Source organism: Carlito syrichta, unplaced genomic scaffold (assembly GCF_000164805.1).
Source record: "Carlito syrichta isolate Samal-C Ts95f unplaced genomic scaffold, Tarsius_syrichta-2.0.1 Scaffold301904, whole genome shotgun sequence".
In the NCBI taxonomy this organism is placed as follows: Eukaryota; Metazoa; Chordata; class Mammalia; order Primates; family Tarsiidae; genus Carlito; species Carlito syrichta.
In genome coordinates this window covers 297,509-315,065 of record NW_007246000.1, presented here as the reverse complement: position 1 = coordinate 315,065, position 17,557 = coordinate 297,509, and the positions used below count along the sequence as shown (strand labels likewise).

The 17,557-nt window shown below is 41.1% G+C and overlaps 1 protein-coding gene across 2 annotated transcripts in view; it reads left to right on the top strand.

Annotated features, from left to right (window-relative positions):
* The window catches only part of EML6 (echinoderm microtubule associated protein like 6), a 304,500-nt gene that overhangs the window by 213,447 nt on the left and 73,496 nt on the right, over positions 1 to 17,557 (top strand). For both annotated transcript variants that reach the window (XM_008055643.1, XM_021711181.1), the window contains exons 18-23: positions 1,502 to 1,704; positions 5,817 to 5,928; positions 6,183 to 6,310; positions 10,391 to 10,532; positions 15,025 to 15,177; positions 15,355 to 15,486. In XM_008055643.1, the coding sequence (XP_008053834.1) occupies positions 1,502 to 1,704; positions 5,817 to 5,928; positions 6,183 to 6,310; positions 10,391 to 10,532; positions 15,025 to 15,177; positions 15,355 to 15,486 (870 nt within the window). The remainder of the gene's footprint in view (positions 1 to 1,501; positions 1,705 to 5,816; positions 5,929 to 6,182; positions 6,311 to 10,390; positions 10,533 to 15,024; positions 15,178 to 15,354; positions 15,487 to 17,557) is intronic.

Genomic DNA, 17,557 nt, shown 5'->3' with positions numbered 1-17,557 from the left:
AAATGTGCCTAAAAAATAGGATCTCCCAAATTCACTTAGGACTGCTAAACATTTAAGCTGTGAAGCTTAGAACACTCTGTATGATGCTATGCATATTCATCAATACCTAGAAAGCTTTGGAAAATGTTCTGCTGAGAAAATAATCATTTTTATATTTAGTTGTCTTTTCTGAAAGCAGTAATTATGTTGGACTACTGAGCAAAAAATAAAATTATTGCTTTGGATGAGTGAATAAACTGTTTTATATTTTGAGAGTTCCTTTTTTATCAATCGCTGAATGCAAACCTTCACACAATAGGGGATCAAAATAAATATTTGTGGATTATACAGTTGATGATGATGATGAGTAAATAAGCATGACAAAACATAGACGGATATCTTCTTTTTTTTTTGAGTTGGAGTCTCACTCTGTCGCCCAGGCTGGAGTGCAGTGGCACACTCATAGCCACTGCAGCCTTGACCTGCTGTGCTCAGGCATCCTTCCACCTCAGCCTTCTGAGTAGCTGGAACTACAGGCTTGTGCCACCATACCTGGCTAATTTTTCTTGATTGTAGAGATGAGTTCTCACCAAGTTGCCCAGGCTGGTATCAAACCCATGGGCTCAGGCAATCTTCTCACCTTGGCAGCTTCCCAAAGTGCTGGGATTATAGACGTGAGCCTCTGCACCCGGCTGATATCTTAGTCTTCTTACTAATAAACCAGACTTCTTATTAAATTATTTCTGAATTTTTAGTGTCAGCTTTGATATCAAACCCAATCTTATAATATACAAAACATGGATAAGGTACTGTTGCAATACTTTTTGCTCTTAAAGAAAGGATGATGCTACCAGTATGTCTGGTGAGTCAGTCTGTGTCTAGTTGTCTGAATGAAGCTGAGTGTCTCAGCAATTGTCAGGGAGTGCGGGGAAATGTGAATTAGTCTAGGGGACAAATCCAATTGCTAGTTGCCATATACTACCTTCTTCTACACAACAATTCTATTTTCTCACCCCAAAATTGCAGTGATAAATACTGATGCAGAACATATATAATATGCTTATATTTTCCATTTACAGTCTGTAGTTTTATTCTTTTTGGTCAGCATTCATAAAGACTGTCCTCGTTCCCCTAGGCACTTAGCCCCTCCTTCCTATGGCTGGCACAGAACTTGTGCTGAGCCTTGGTTAGACTCATGTCTTGGATTGCAATGCATATTGAGTCCTCTCTCCAGCCAGGCCCAAAGTTCCTTGAAGCCAAAAACTCTCTCTTTTCATCTTCACATTCAAGCAGTGAACGCTGTGCCTGCCACAAAGTAGGGATTCTGTAAACACTGAATTAATGAATGGGTGAATGAGAAACTCTTTTATAATATTTGTGTTTGTAATGTTCTCTGCCACTTTTATACATCTTTATATATACACGCAGTGAAGACACACCAGGTTTTTCATGGAAGGTAGTTATTCTGCATGCTCACAGGAAGTGTCTTTTTTGAGTAATAACCGCACTTGGCCCATTCCAGGTGGAGGCTTCACCTCTAAAAGAGGAGCTTTTGGAAGTGTTGGGAAATTGGAAACAATGATGTGTGTTTCTTATGGGCGAATGGAAGATCTTGTGTTCTCTGGAGCAGCGACTGGAGATATTTTTATCTGGAAAGACACTCTACTACTGAAGACAGTGAAGGCTCATGATGGGCCTGTATTTGCTATGTATGCATTGGATAAGGTACGGTCTGTTTCTCAGAATTGATTTTCCTCAACAGCCTTCTAAAATTACAAGGAAGTCTTAGGAAGGCCCACCAAGAGGATGTGTGTATCTAAAAACAGTCCTATCTGAATTAGGAAGTAGTTGTCACAAAGCTCAGTTAAGGGAGGATAGTAAAAGGAGCACAAATATTTTAATAAATTTTTTGTTTATAATTGTTTATTTTTTTATTTCAATAGCTTTAGGGGTTTAAGTGGCTTTTGGTTACATGGATGCATTGTACAGTGGTGAAGATATCTGAGCCTTAGGTCTATCTGTCACCCCAACTGGTGCACATTGTATCCGAGAGGTGATTTTTCATCCCTCCTCTCCTCCCTCCCTCCCTCCCCTTTCTGAGTCGACAATGTCTATGGTGCCATTCTATATGCTTTAACTTAGTTTTCTCTGACGAGTGAGAACATGTGGCATCTGGTTTTCTGTTCTTGTGTTACTTCACTTAGGGTAATGGTCTCTAATTCCATTCAAATTACTGCAAAAGACATTGTTTCATTTTTTAAAAATGGATGAACACGATTCCATAGTGTATGTGTATGTGTGTGTGTGTGTGTGTGTGTGTGTGTGTATGTGTGTGATATATATATATATATATATATATATATATATATATATACATACATATATATGTATATATATATATCACATTTTCATTATCTACTGATCAGTTGATGGGCATTTAGTCCACATCTTTGCACTTGTGAATTGTGCTACAAATAATTGTTTATTTACATGCTATTTCTCTCCACTTTTTTCACACTTGCCCTTCCTGGCTGTCATGTGTAAGAACCTCTTAAGTATCAGATAGGCCGGGCTCGGTGGCTCAGCCTATAATCCCTTGGGAGGCTTGGGAGGCTGAGGTGAGTGGATTGCCTGAGCCCGCGGGTTCGAGACCCACCTGGGCAACTTGGCGAGTCCTCATCTCTACAATAAATCAAAAAATTAGCCGGGCGTGGTAGCGCGCGCCTGTAGTTCCAGCTGCTTGAAAGGCTAAGGCGGAAGGATTGCTGGAGCCCAGCAGGTCGAGGCTGCAGTGGCTGGGAGCACACCCAGTCTAGGCGACAGAGTGAGACTCCAACTCAAAAAAAAAAAAAAGTATCAGATAAATGTGGACACACAGTAGCATAAGAATCCTAAGAAATATTTCAGTATTGTCTTTCTCCTTGGTGGCATAATGTGCAGAGACTTGAAAATACCAAATGGTTAGATTAGTTCCATACATTGACTTGTTATGTTATGACCAGTGGGTTCCATATAGACAAGCTAAGCTTTGACAAGAGTGTTAGAATGAAGTCATATTTCCACTCAAGCTCATCATTGCCCTGGCCTGCCTACCTGCCTGGTAGTAGTCTTTTACAAAGATACACTTACCTTCTTTCTTAGTCCATTTCTGCTGCTGTAATAGAATTCCTGAGACTAGGAGATTATAATAAAGAGAAGTTTATTGGTTCACAGTACTGGAGGCTGGGAAGTCCAAGATTGGGGGCGGCAGCTGGCCAGGGCCTTCTTGCTATTTTATCCCATGGTAGAAGGGCCAAAGAGAGTGAGAGGAGGTTGAATTTACCCTTTTGTAATGAACCCACTCCTACAATAATGGCATTAATCCATTAGCGAGGGCAGAACGCTCATGGCCTAATCAGTTCGTGAAGGTCCCACCTCCTAATACTGTAACAATGGTAATTAAATTTCAGCATAAGTTTTAAAGGGAACAAATTTTTTTTTTTTAGATTCAAGGAGCACAGTGCAGATTTGTTACACAGGTATACTGCATGGTGGTGGTGAGGCCCGGGTGTCTATTGCACCCATTACCCAGGTGGTAGACATGGTACCCAGTAGGTAGTTTTTCAACCCTAACCCCCTCTTCCTCCCACCCCTCTTTAGGAGTGCCCCACTGTCTTGTTCCCATCCTTGTGCCCATGTGTATTTAGTGTTTAGCTCCTACTTATTAGGGAGAACATGTAGTTTTTAATTTTTTGCTTCTGTGATAACTCCCTCAGGATGATGATTCTCTAGCGACATCCATGTTGGTGCAAAGGACATTATTTTGCTCTCTTTTATGGCTGGGGAGTATTCCACAGTATATATGTACCATATTTCCTTTGTCCAGTCCACCATTGATAGGCACCTAGGTCAGTTCCATGTTTTTGCTATTGTGGTTAGTGCCTTGATAAACATGCACATGCAGATGTCTTTTTAGTAGTGAATTGTGCTCCTTTGGGTATATATGCAGTAGTGGGTTTACTGGGTCAAATGGTAAATCTATTTTTAGTTCTTTGAGAAATCTCCAAACTGCTTTCCACAGAGGTTAAACTAGCTTGCATTCCCACCAGCAATGTAGGAGTGTCCCCTTTGTCTCTGCACCCTGGCCCACATCTGTTATACATATATTTTTTTTAACTTTTAGAAAAAGCCATTCTGACTGGTGTGAGATGGTATCTCATTGTGGTTTGATTTGCATTTCTCTGATGATTAGTGATAGTGAACACTTTTTCATATGTGTGTTGGCCACTTGCATATCTTTCTTTGAGAAGTGTTTGTTCATGTCCTTTGCTCACTTTTTAATGGGATTATTAGTTTTTTTTCTGTTGATTCATTTGTGTTCTTTATAGATTCTGGATATTTGTTAGATACATAGTTTGCAAATATTTCCCCCAGTTCTATAGGTTGTCTGTTAACTCGATGGTTTCTTTTGCTATATAAAAGCTCTTTAGTTTGATTAGGTCTGGGGGGAACAAACATTAAAACCATAGCACCTTCAGTGCTGTTAAAACACTTCTTCTATCAATTTGCCAGCAAATACCTTTTTTTTTTTTCATTTATTGCCAGTTTTCTGGTAGTATCAGTTCATCTGTGTGTTCTGACCTCCAGTTTAAGCCACTCAAAGTTCCTAAGTCAAACCTCATTTTTCATTTACCTGTCCCTGGGCAAATATGTTGATCCTACCACAAAAAATAGGCTCTTTTTAGATGTGCAACTATAATGGTTGTTTTCACAGTTAAGCTGGTTTTTACTAGCAACTATGTTTTTGGCTTAAACTGCAAATGTTAGAAAAGATTAAAGCAAATGAAGAATTTCTGTAGGCCTAAAAGTAGAAATGATGTAACTTGCTTAAACTCTTTTATTGTGTGATATGTTAAGCTGCAAAATCATGGGGAAAGACAAGGATATCATAATATAATATAATGTATTTAAATTTAATTTGGGGATTGAATTTCTCTGGGTACAAATTAACTAATAATAATAATAAGGATACTTAATGTAATAAACTTCAAAATATCATTTTTTGGTAAATGTTATTAAATGACTTAAAAGTTGCTGAGGAAACAATGAACATTACTCAGCATCTTTATTTTAAAAAGAAAACTTTTTAAAGAACAGTTGGTATATATGATAAATTACCAGAAAGAAGAACCAGTAAAGCCAAAAAATCTTAACTTAGAACAAGAATGAAGATCACTGTTCAGTTAAAAAAAAATGTAATATGTTAAACCTTTTACTTTCCAGGTTTTTATAAAAATTAACCTGAATTTTAATTATCATGGAAATGGAGGTCTATTGAACAAAATGGTAGGATTGTTTATATAAAGTATCTAAGTTACTTTTAATAATAAATAATGATGTTTTCTTCTGGAAATAACTCTTTAATTTTTAACTATTTGACAATAAGTTTAAATTGCAATGTGAATTCCAACCCTTTGGTAAGAGTATCTGAGCTACCAGAAACTCTGCTAGTTTTTGTGGGTGGTCCTGTTCCATAGGACCCACAGACTGGTTGGGAGACTGGGCACAGACACTGCCATCCTTGACCCTGTGTGCCAACTGCCATACTGCGGTCTGAAGAGAGTGTGGTGGACACACAGTGAGGACATGCCTAATCCTGCTAGGGAAATGGGGAGAGAGGCTTCCAGAAAATGCTATATGAAGAATGTTACCAGCAGGGCAGGTTTTTCAGTCTCCTGTATTTAGGAAGATAACATACACATAGCTGCCTTACCTAGAATCCTCTTGGGACCGGGTAGGTAATTTTGATGTATATTAATTTTGGTGTGTGTATAACACCTCCCGTGTTGCCTTCACAGGGCTTTGTAACAGGTGGAAAGGACGGAATTGTGGAGCTCTGGGATGATATGTTTGAAAGATGCTTGAAGACTTATGCCATTAAAAGATCAGCATTGTCAACGAGCTCAAAAGGTGCAAATATGTAACAGAGATCTTTCTGTTCACAGGGATGGAGAAGATAGTACTAAAGTCTGGGAAAACTTACCAAATCAATTCTCTTTCTTCCACATTCAGTGCTCTCAACTCCTGGCAGAAATGTCAAGGATGACTGCCTAGTACCTAGTACTTTGAAATTATAAAATCAAATTTAAAAAATCAAATTTATACTAATAAGCAGTCTTTTTTGTTATTGTCTTTTTAAATACAACATTCTCACTCTCCTTCAGGCTTGCTTTTGGAAGATAATCCTTCAATTCGTGCCATCACTTTGGGACATGGACATATCCTGGTGGGAACAAAAAATGGAGAGATTCTGGAAATTGATAAGAGTGGCCCAATGACACTCCTTGTTCAGGTACTGTGTTTGTATTTGTGAAGCCACACTTCACATCAGGGCTGGGACTAGGGTGAGGCAAGGGAGATTCTTAGGGTGCCAAATGTAAGGAGGCACTCATTCTCAAGGTTGTGCAAGTGTTGAGTTAGTTACCTATTACTGTGTAACAAATTGCTACAAATGTAGTGGTTTAAAACAACACACATTTATCAGCTCACAGTTTTTGTGGATCAGGGATCTGAGCACAGCCTGAGTCCTCTTCTTAGGGTTTTGTAAGGCCAGGGTTACAGTCTCATCTGAAACCTAACTGAGGAAGAGTCTTCCAAGCTTATTTAGGTTGTTGGCAGAACTTAGTACCTTTTGGTTGTAGGACTAAGGATTTTTTCTTGCCGGCTGTTGGCCAGAGGCACTCTTGGCTCCTAAAGGCTGCCCACAGTTTCTTACCACATAAGGTTTCCCAACATAGCTGCCTGTTTTCTCAAAGCCAACAAGAGAGAAAAAATATAGACACCGCGGTCTTATGTAATGTAATCATTTCTTCACATACAAGGCATCATGAACGTTCCACCACCTTTGCCATATTCTGCTGGTTAGAAACAAGCCAGGGGTCATACTACACTCAAAGGAAGGTGATTATGTGAGAGTATAACAATCCAAAGGATCATGAAAGTCACCTCAAGAGCCTGCCCATCACTGTCCACCCTCTGACACCAGTTATCCACGTTCTTACCACATAGAAAGTACTTTGCCCCCTTCTGCAGGTTCTCAAAAGCAGATCCTATAATATTCCATTATAGGATCTGCTCAAAGTCCAGAATCCCATTATCTAAATCATTATCTAAATCAGGTCCAGGTGTGGATGAGGCTCCTTAGGTCTATGTCCTGTCGATCTGTTGATCCATAAAACAGATCTACTCCCCATACACCAAACCTTTTTAGATTGTGTGCCTTAGTCTAGTGTCAACCTTGGTTCATGTAAGCACATTGCATATTCCTTATTCTCTCTCTCCCCCCAAGAATTGTATTTAGGTAAAATTGGATTAAATAAGCATCAACAGAATCCTCAAAGAGGAAAGTAATGACAGACTCTCACCTCAGGGGTAGGGAGAGGGTAGGATGTGGAGGTGAGGAGGTGGTCCAGCCCAAGTTGGTGATGGATAGACAGTATTTAGAGGCAAAAGAGGCATGGTGAGGGGTGAAGGGTGTGTGTTCAGAAGCTGGAGTGAAAAGAGTACGTTGATTATATGAGCTTCAGGACTCCTGTGGGTCCAGTGGAGGAGTTTTACCTCCTTTGCTTAATCTGATTCATGCTGCAGTCTTGCCATATTAGAAATGGGTCCCAAAATCCCACCAAGGGCCCCTTTGATCTACTGTACCGAGGGAACAGATCTGCATGTACACCATGGCTCAGATAGCTACAAGGTTTAAAAACACATGTGCCCAAGCCCCATTCTGGACATCCTAGATGAATCTATGTTATAAAAAGAAAAACTCTGTGTTAAAAACAGACCTCAAAGGCTCTGCAGCTGGTTGTGCCAGGCAGGGAGGATGGAGAGCCCTGCTGGAGATGCATCCTCGAGGCGTGATGTCTTTGTTCTCCAGCTGTTCTTATTTTTATTGTTTCCTTCCGAACTAAACTTTTTTTTTTCTGACCATAATTTCTTACCTAACTTTATTGAAAAGTGTTTATTTCTTTTGAATCTCCAAACATTTGATAATGGAAATTGTTTCCATACATGCTAGATTGTTAGATATTTTGGAAGATTTATGCTATAATATGATTTAAACAATACTATAAGATTTAAACTTTAAGCATCCTCATTTTAACAAGTATTATGTTCTGTTTAAATTTAAACAGAGGTAATTCTGTTTAAGTTTTAAACTTGATGATAAAATGCTTTTCACTTTGTAATTCTCTATAATTATAGTCCTTTCTACCATTTGTTGAGCACCTACTTTGTGTTAGGCAATACTGCTGTACAAAATTTCTCTGTCATCTTCACAACAGATTTGCTCATTGGAATTGTTTTATAGATGAGGGACCCAAAGCCCAGTAAATTGCTCACAGTCACATGCTAAGAACTGCAGAGTTGGGGGATTCAAACCAAGGTTTGTCAGATACCAGGACCCTTTCTGTTTTGCCTCACCAGACTGGTCCCTCACAGCTCTTAGCGTGGATACTGTAGGAAAGCCCCGGAGCTATAGGGTAGCTGGCTGAGCTGGTAGAAACTTCTGACCAGATGCCAGTTACCACCACCTTTACATACGTACCATTCTTTTCCTTTCTTTCAAGCATCTCTTTCTTCTTCTCTCTCATTTGCTATTTCCTCCTAGGCAGAACTCAGTAGTTCAGTTCGATCAGTGTTGGTTGGGCTCCTGCCAAGGTCTGCCCTGTGCTATGTGGTATGCACAGTGGAATAAGGGCCTCTGCTCTCCTGGGACTCATAGTACTATCCTGAGAGAGGAAAGACACTGAGGACAGTTAAGGAATGGTAGAGGCAGCGTGAGCAAAATCATCAACTGTCCTGCTGTGAGAAGATTTCAGAACCACTTTTCCAGTTTCAGTGGCATGGCAATCCAATCACAGCTGGAATTGATGGTTTGTTTTTTTTTTAAGAGAAAACAAGCCAGGTTGGGGGAGGGGAGAAGTGGTATGTGATGGGTTGTGGCAGTTCCCATTGTGTATGCTTTTAATGTAATCAACTCTCAGTTCAAGGTATTTCTGTTCTGCCTTGCTCACTGTTCATTTCTGTGTTATGTGGGAATTAAAATAATCATATTAGATTGAGGAAATATAATTTTGAAATCAGCAGGATCTCGAAGTCCCACATGCATGTTCTCAAGTAAAATGCACACAGGGATTCAGTCCATAGAAGAGTCAGAGCAGGGTCTGGGAGGATGTGAAGTTACATTTGACCTGTCCTCTGATTGTGACTCCAGGGCTGCGAGGCTTCTGAAGAGAAGAAAACTAGAAAACTGGGTGTAGGGTGCCCTCAAAGTCAATAAAAAACAATGTCTATACCCTTCGGCCTCTCATTTTCTCATATTTGAATGTCAGCTGTATTTGGGAATTTGCATCTTCTGCCAAATTACTGTTTTGCTCAAATAGCTTCCCAGTTAAATTGGAATCACCTAGTTTCTCTTTGGAAAGCCACCTGTTCCCCAAAACATTCCAGCTACAAACACCTTTCAGATGCCTGTGTATGTCTTCCTTTTGCCTTACTAAGCAAAGCCTTTTATAATTAGCCATTACGAGCAGAAGTTCAGTAAACAATCTGGTCTGTTGTATTGTTTGTGGCACTAATCTCTTCTTTACACCACATTACTGAGTAATAAATTATAGGAATCAAATTCATCTTCTCCTTGTTGTGTTCAGTTTTTAGAAATAGTGTTTTATCTCCATCACTATTCTAAGCCTGCCAAGTGTGCTTATGATAGGTATACAAACTCGGTCCAGTGCATATTAAGCATCTTTTCTGAGGTTCATTGTTGGCACATGGCTGGACCAGTTTGTGAACAGATGCTGAAACCTGAGCTTCATCCAGGACACTTGAAATGAAAATTTATCTCTTTATTTCTGCTTTGTCAAATGCTGCATGTTCAGAGAACTACAACTGTATAAATAATGAGAATATTGCAATCCAAGTCTTCTGACACAGATAGGTGGTACCTTCATTTTTTTAGAATGTGAGTTTATTGAAGGAAGTGGTTTGTGTCCTTGTGATCAAGCTGCTTTACTAGGAGGTACATATATACCGTGTTTATTTAGTATCAAACAACAGAAAACTTAGGACATTTCACTGTTCACCTAGACATTTCCAAATGGGAAGATGTTTGGCATCATATAAACAAAACTGGTAAGCAGTGAGTTCGTTTTGCTTTCCAGATGAATAATTTAGCATCATGTGGGCCCAGCTGCGGATTCAAGTTCAAATGAAAAAAGCATTCAGTGTATCATCTTGGTTCAAGGAAGCTCAAACAGTGTTTATTCGTATTTGTACCTGTTTGGGATACTCTGGGCTAGATATGCAGCACAAGACTGAGGAAGGACTAGCCAGATAACAGGAGCGGAGTTTATGTGGCCCCTTTCCTCTCCCACAGGGGCACATGGAAGGAGAAGTGTGGGGGTTGGCGGCTCACCCTCTCCTACCTATCTGTGCGACAGTGAGTGATGATAAGACACTTCGGATCTGGGAACTCTCCGCCCAGCACCGCATGCTGGCAGTACGGAAACTCAAAAAAGGTATGAGATGTCACCTGACACATCTGTAAAAGTATTTACAAGTAACAAAATGTTTTGGAGTTATTCATACATTCCACTAATATTTACTGAGAACACCTGTCATATGCCCCAAAACATGCTGGACAATGAGAAGTCAGTGTTCATTGCTGTAGCCATAATTAAGCACATGTAGAATTATTCCAGAAGGTTTGTCTGAACCGGCACTATTGTTCACTCTATTTTCCTTGCACTGCACAGACATTTGCCACCTGGGGGCAATGTGTCCTTCCTCTTCTCATCCAGAGCTGTAGGAGTCGGCTGAAACTCATCAGCTTATAAAGAACGTTATTTGATTTTGTAGCTAACAGTCTCCAGAATTTATCACTGAAAAACAAAGATCAGTTATGTTTTTAAAAATACTTACTATTAAGACAGATGTAAATATGTATTAAACACCGATATGCACCAGAACTAAGAGATATACCAAGAAGTACAAATTCAGCAAACATTTATTGAGTTAGCTTCTGTGTCAGGCACTGGGGAATCCCAAGATGAATGGTTTCTTGTCTAGTGCCAAAGAGGGACAAGATTTGGACAGAGTCCCATGATACACAGTCCATTCAAAGTGAGTAATTTCAGGAGAGTCTAAAAATAGGACTATTGGCTGGGTACGGTGGCTCACGCCTGTAGTCCCAGCACTTTGGGAGGCTGAGAAAGGGGTAATGCTTGAGCCCAGGAGTCTGAGACCAGCCTGGACAACATAGTGAGACCTCATCTCTACCAAAAATTTTTAAAAATTAGCCAGGCATAGTGGCTCATACCTGTAGTCCCAGCTACTTGGGAAGCCGAGGTGAGAGGATCACCTGAGTCCAGGAGGTTGAGGCTGCAGTGAGCCATGATCATGCCATTGCACTCCAGCCTGGGTGACAGAGTGAGACCTCAATTTAAAAAGCAAACAAACCAGCCGGGCATGGTAGTGCATGCCTGTAATTCTGGCTACTCGGAAGGCTGAGGCAGAAGGATCACCGGAGCCCGGCAGGTCGAGGCTGCGGTGGTCGGGAGCGGCCACTGCACTCCAGTCTGGGCGACAGAGTGAGACTCCAACTCAAAAAAAAAGAAAAAAAAAAGCAAACAAACATAAAAATAGGACTATTTATGAAAGCATGGGAAAAGTACAAGGAAATGACCAGGGATAGTACAGTACTATGCAGCTAGTGACAGCAGGTTCTGTTGCCAGCCCTGGAGCTGGAGGGGTAAGAGGAGGGAGCAACTGCTGCAACCTTGAAAGTGAGAGCTGTGTGAGGTAGTAGCTCATAGGAGTCATGACCATGAGCCAGGAGACTCACCCAGTGGCACAGTGGCCCTGCAAAAGGCAGCCAGGGGAATAAATAACCTCAGGTTCCCTATCTTCCCTCCATCCCTTCAGTCTCTTACCCATGCTCCCCTTGGGCAAACCCAACCAGAACCAGAAGAGTAGGAAACCCATTGCTGCAGTCCATGCAGGCCAGCTTCAGGCACAGAACAAAGAGGAGAAGGGGTAAGAGGGGAGGTGGAGGTACTGACCGAGGATACCTGGCACAAACAAGGTACCATGGAGGCTCTGAGGAGACCTACTGCCTGGAACTGTTTCATTGGGGAGGTGTCGTGAGAGCTGAGGCTCAAGGGCTCTATACAAATTCTTAAGACAGGAAAGAATGACATTGGAGTCTGGTCCTAAAAATTTTTACTGAGTAGTTTATAAGTAGAGAAACACGAGGAGTGTATTCTAGGGGAATAAAATGAAAGAAGGTGTCGAGACAGTAGTAACCATAGTGATGGTGGCAAGGATCACTGAGCCGGTGACTAGCACCTTCCATTTAGTCTTCATAGGAGCCCATTGAGTAAGGCTGTTATCACTACCACTTACAGATTAGGAAACTGAGGCTTGGGAAACTTGAGTAGTTTGCACAGTTAGTAAGGAATGGAACCAAGTTCAAACTCAGGCATTGTGGTCCCAGAGAACATACCAGTGGCCACTGCTTGAAGCTGTCCCCCTCTGTCATGTTGCCCTCTTTACACTGGACTCCTAAGCCTTGGTATGTTGTGGAGGCAGGATTGCAACCCTGAGTCCAAAGTCCGTGCTCTTAACCACTACAAGTTTGAATCATTTTGGCCACAAATTTATATTGGGGAAATGATAGAACAGGTCTTCATTGCAGAGGACTTGGATGTCAGTCAATGGACTTTATTCCCTAGGTTAAAAATTAGTTGACAAGAACAGCTATTGACCCATCTTAAATAGGATGAGCATTCAACCCAGTTGATCCCTGTTGTTCTGGTATAATTATTAATAGCTCTCTTTTCCCCTTCTCAAAAGTGTCCTGGTTTATACAATAAATTAGGGTTAAGCTAATCTCGTTGGCATTCCTCAAGGGCAGACTCTTTTTAGAAATTCTAAGTACTATACCATGTCTGACATAAATAAATGCTAAGTGAATGAATGAGTAAATATATAATTTAGATGAGCCTTTTTTTTTTTTTTGAGTCAGAGTCTCACTGTCACCCGGGTTGGAGTGTAGTGACACAATCACAGGTCATTGCAGCCTTTACTTCCTGGGCTCAGGTGATCCTGCCACCTGAGTAGCTGGGACTACAGACATGTGCCACCATGCCAAGCTAATTTTTTTTTTTTTTTTTTTGAGTTGGAGTCTCACTCTGTCGCCCAGACTGGAGTGCAGTGGCCGCTCCCGGCCACCGCAGCCTCGACCTGCTGGGCTCCGGCGATCCTTCTGCCTCAGCCTTCCGAGTAGCCGGACTTACAGGCATGCGCTACCACGCCCGGCTGATTTTTTGATTTATTGTAGAGATGAGGTCTCGCTGCCCAGGCGGGTCTCGAACCCGCGGGCTCAGGCAATCCACTCACCTCAGCCTCCCAAAGGCGCAGGATTACAGGCTGAGCCACCGAGCCCGGCTCCAAGCTAATTTTTTTATTTTTTATTTCTTTTGTAGAGATGAGGTCTCACTAAGTTGCCCAGGCTGGTCTTGAGCACCAGGGTTCAAGCAGTCCTCCCACCACTGCCTCCCAAAGACTGGGATTACCGGCGTGAGCCACCACATTTGACCAAAATGAGCCCATTTAAAGTTACTGATACACAGCGATGGGAGTTGATATGGAAGCTCAACTGCCTGGCTGTTCCATCCCTGGAGCTGTGCTTACCAAAGTCTTGACAGTAAGAATAGTGGTAGGGTGGGTATATTCGTAAATAGGCTTCCTATTAAACATACTCCCACAAAGTCCATGCTCCTCGTTCAGAAATGCCTCCCTGTGACCCTACAAAGCAGTAGAGAACATTGCTCATGCAGCACGATCATCCTAGTCAGTGTTGAAATTAGTTTTACCCCTTGAGAGAATGTTGTCCATAGTCCATTCTTCCCATGACAGAAGAATCAGGAATAATATCCGTCATCCCTAAAATCTTGTGTTATGATCCATGATCAGAGAATTAGAGTGACTAACAGTAGAACAAGGTTGTGTAAAGCAGGTTTGTATGAGGAGGACCCATAAATAAACAGAATTGTCTTTTGGAGGGTGGGACCCTTGTAGTACAAGTTTCCCTTGCTAGGTAAGTGTTCTAGTAACCCATCAGCATTGGTGTGCCAGCTAGTGTTGTTGTGAGAGGCTGCGTTTGGCTTCAGTGAAATTTTCTTTGGAGTTTCTTTCAGTGCGTTTGCCCATTTCATGATTTATGAGCACACCTGCCCACACTGTGCTGCGGGTCTGGCAATTTTTGACCAAAAACCAGCATGACCGCCATATCCAATCTTCCTTATTAACTCAGTCTCACCTCAAGCAACTTTTTTTTTGTTTCCTCGATTTTAAAAAAAGTTCTCAAAGGGAAACGTTCTGCTGATGTGGAAGAGGTGAAACAAAAAATGACAGAAGTACTAAAAGGCATCCAAACTGACGAGTTCAAAAACTGTTCTGAGCAGTGGAAAAAGGCATAGGTGTATTTCATCAAACAGAGAATATTTTGAAGGTGACTGAAGTTTAAACATGTAAAACTATACTATTTTTAATAAATAAATCCTGTTTTGGGCTGGGGGGAGGTCCCTCCTCATAAGTGAGGCATAATATCCAAAACGTGGTTTCTAGAAATTTTATTATACAACTCCTGTTCTTCAATATTACCTCTTTTCTTGGAAGCAGAGATACTGGTTTGTGTTAATGCTCCACTTCTTTTCTCCATTCACCCTACTTTTTTTTTTTTTTAAACCTTAGGTATTCAGATACTAAGAAATGAATAAATAAACCTCATGGAAATTGAAAATGCATTTTTACGTGATAATCATCACACTTGGATTTGGGGAGAAGAGATGTTTTAAATTATGACATTTTAGTTCTCACAAGTGTGGTGGTAAAGACACGGTCCCATGTCTGTGCATAATGCACATCACAGGTTTCTCTGTCCCTTTATGTGGTTTGCTTGACAGTAAAGTGCTGGATGATAACTGTTCTTTGTGGATTCTTCTGCAGGTGGTAGATGCTGTGCCTTTTCCCCTGATGGGAAAGCCTTAGCGGTTGGCCTGAATGATGGGAGTTTCCTGGTTGTAAATGCTGATACTGTTGAAGACATGGTTTCGTTTCATCACAGAAAAGAAATGATCTCTGATATTAAATTTTCAAAAGGTGAAGATGACAGCAGATATTTTTTAGATCCCACAGTCTTGGTAACAAAAAAAAAAATGACAAGAAAGGACTATTATAAATGTTTTCTTGACCATTTCTCCACTTTAAAATACTAGGTTCCTGGAAGTAAAATCCCATATGAAATATTTTGGTATTAATACACATCTTTCTTTATAGATACGGGAAAATACCTTGCTGTGGCATCCCATGATAACTTTGTGGATATTTACAACGTACTTACAAGCAAAAGGGTTGGCATCTGTAGAGGTGCTTCTAGTTATATTACACATATTGACTGGGACTCTAGAGGTAAAGTATGTTGTGGCTTTAAAAAGTATAATTTCTGTGTTTAAAAAAAGCAATGTCCATTTATATATTGTTTCTAGAAAGAACGGCAGTTGAATAGTAGAGAAAAATGTGGGGAAACCCCACAACAATATAAATGGCTATAATTTTGTAACTCAGAAGCAGCTGCTGCTGACAGTTTGCATACTTTTCCATCGTTTTGTTATTATCATTATTAACTCAAACCATTGAGATTAAGATAGTTGAAGAGACATGAGGCTACCAGCTCTCCTTTGGTTGAGTGTGCTGTCCCTACCTTGGTCTTCTCCTGACTGTTTTTCCCTTTCCTCCTCCTGGAGACTTGCCCAGAAAGTCTCCAGCAATTTTCATCCTCCAGTGGAGGTAGAAAGCTACACTCAGCTTGCCTAAAGTTTGTCTGCTCTCCAAACTTCCCAACCCACCCCCTACTTCCTGTCATGCCCACAAATGCCATGGGGATTTGTCTGTCTGTTTAACAAATCTAGCTTCTACCACATGCAAAGTCTTAAGCTAGAGAATGGGGAGGGTTGAGAGGTAAGAGACATGATTCCTACCCTCTGTGGAGTTTATGATTTAGTGAGGGAGACTTACTCCTCCTTCAAAAATACAAGAGCACAAACTGAGTGAGGCATGAGAATCAGGAGTGGTGAGTCACAGGGAGAGTGGTGAGAGGGCTCAGAATGACCACGTTAGTCTCAAGTACCAGGTGGAACAGCAAAACTGCAGAGTGGGTCATTTAAGTCTCTATCCTGGAGACTTGGCTGATGTTAAGAATCTTTGGCAGGCTTTTAGGAATGGGCAGGGTTTCCGCTTTCCAAGAAGTTGTAGTCCACTGTGGTAGAAAAGCACCAACATATGCTCTGAGGAAAGAGCTCCCAAGGGAATCCATGGAGCCTTCATAGGAGGAGTGGCCTGTGAGATACATCTTGAGAGATGAGCAGAAATAGAGAAGTCAAGGAGGAGCATTCCAGGCAAAATCGGTATGGTGTGAGAAGACAGGAAAGTGGGAAGAACAGCCGGTGAATAAGAATGAGTGAGTCATGTTGAGTGACTGAGGGTGCGAAGGGAGGGGAGTGTGGGAGGCAGCCCTGGACAGAATGTAAAGGAACTGCTATGTCATGCGAGGCAGTTTCACACTGAGCCCTATTCTGTAGGCACTAGGTTACTGAGGAATTCAGAGTGGGACATTCCCTCCTGTCTTAAGAAGGTAAGTGAGGCTGGAGTTGGAGAGCAACTGAAATAAAACAGAAGAAAAAGATGATGAGAGCCTCACCCAAATGGAGGTTATTTCAGAGACACCAGAATATCTTATGTCAAGTATTTCTTGAAGTAGTGGCTATACACTGGGGCTTGGAAATCCTTCTGCCAGGCAGGAATTTAGTTGTAACTGTACTTGGCTGCACTGGAATTTGGACTTTATTTCAGCTTTACAACCTGCAGGGGTTTTATACAATATAATAGATGGGGGTGAAAGGCATGTGATTTATTGTAAGAGGTACAAGTCCCAACAAGGGCAAAGGGAGATCAGATAAATCCTTCTTGCTTTCATGTCTGTGCAGTGCTGGCCGGACACAGTGCTGAGGACGTGGACTGGCATTTATGGCCAGGCAGGACATTGGCTGCTTGGGGGTCCTCCAGGAACTGGTGAAACTGAGGAAGTCAGTGGGAGCAACTGCTTCTCACGTCCCTTCTTGGATATTATCTGTGTGTGTTTTTAAGTAGGGATTTCCCCCTATTTTTTAAGTAATGATTTCCCCCTATTTTTCTCTTGCTATTCTCTTGTTAGGTAGAATAGGGTACAGTGAGTTTTATTTAGGATCCATCACACACACACACACACACACACACACACACACAAATATCTGACAAAGTATGTGAAATTCTACCACTAAAATGACTATTAGGTGGTTAAAACCCATTTTTACTTATATTAGTGAGCAAAGGAATTATGTCAAATATACATAACATAAAATTTGTCATCTCAACCATTAAAAAAATTTTTTTTATTTTAAAGATGTTGGGTACAATTCAGGGTTAAGTATACAAATGTTCATTA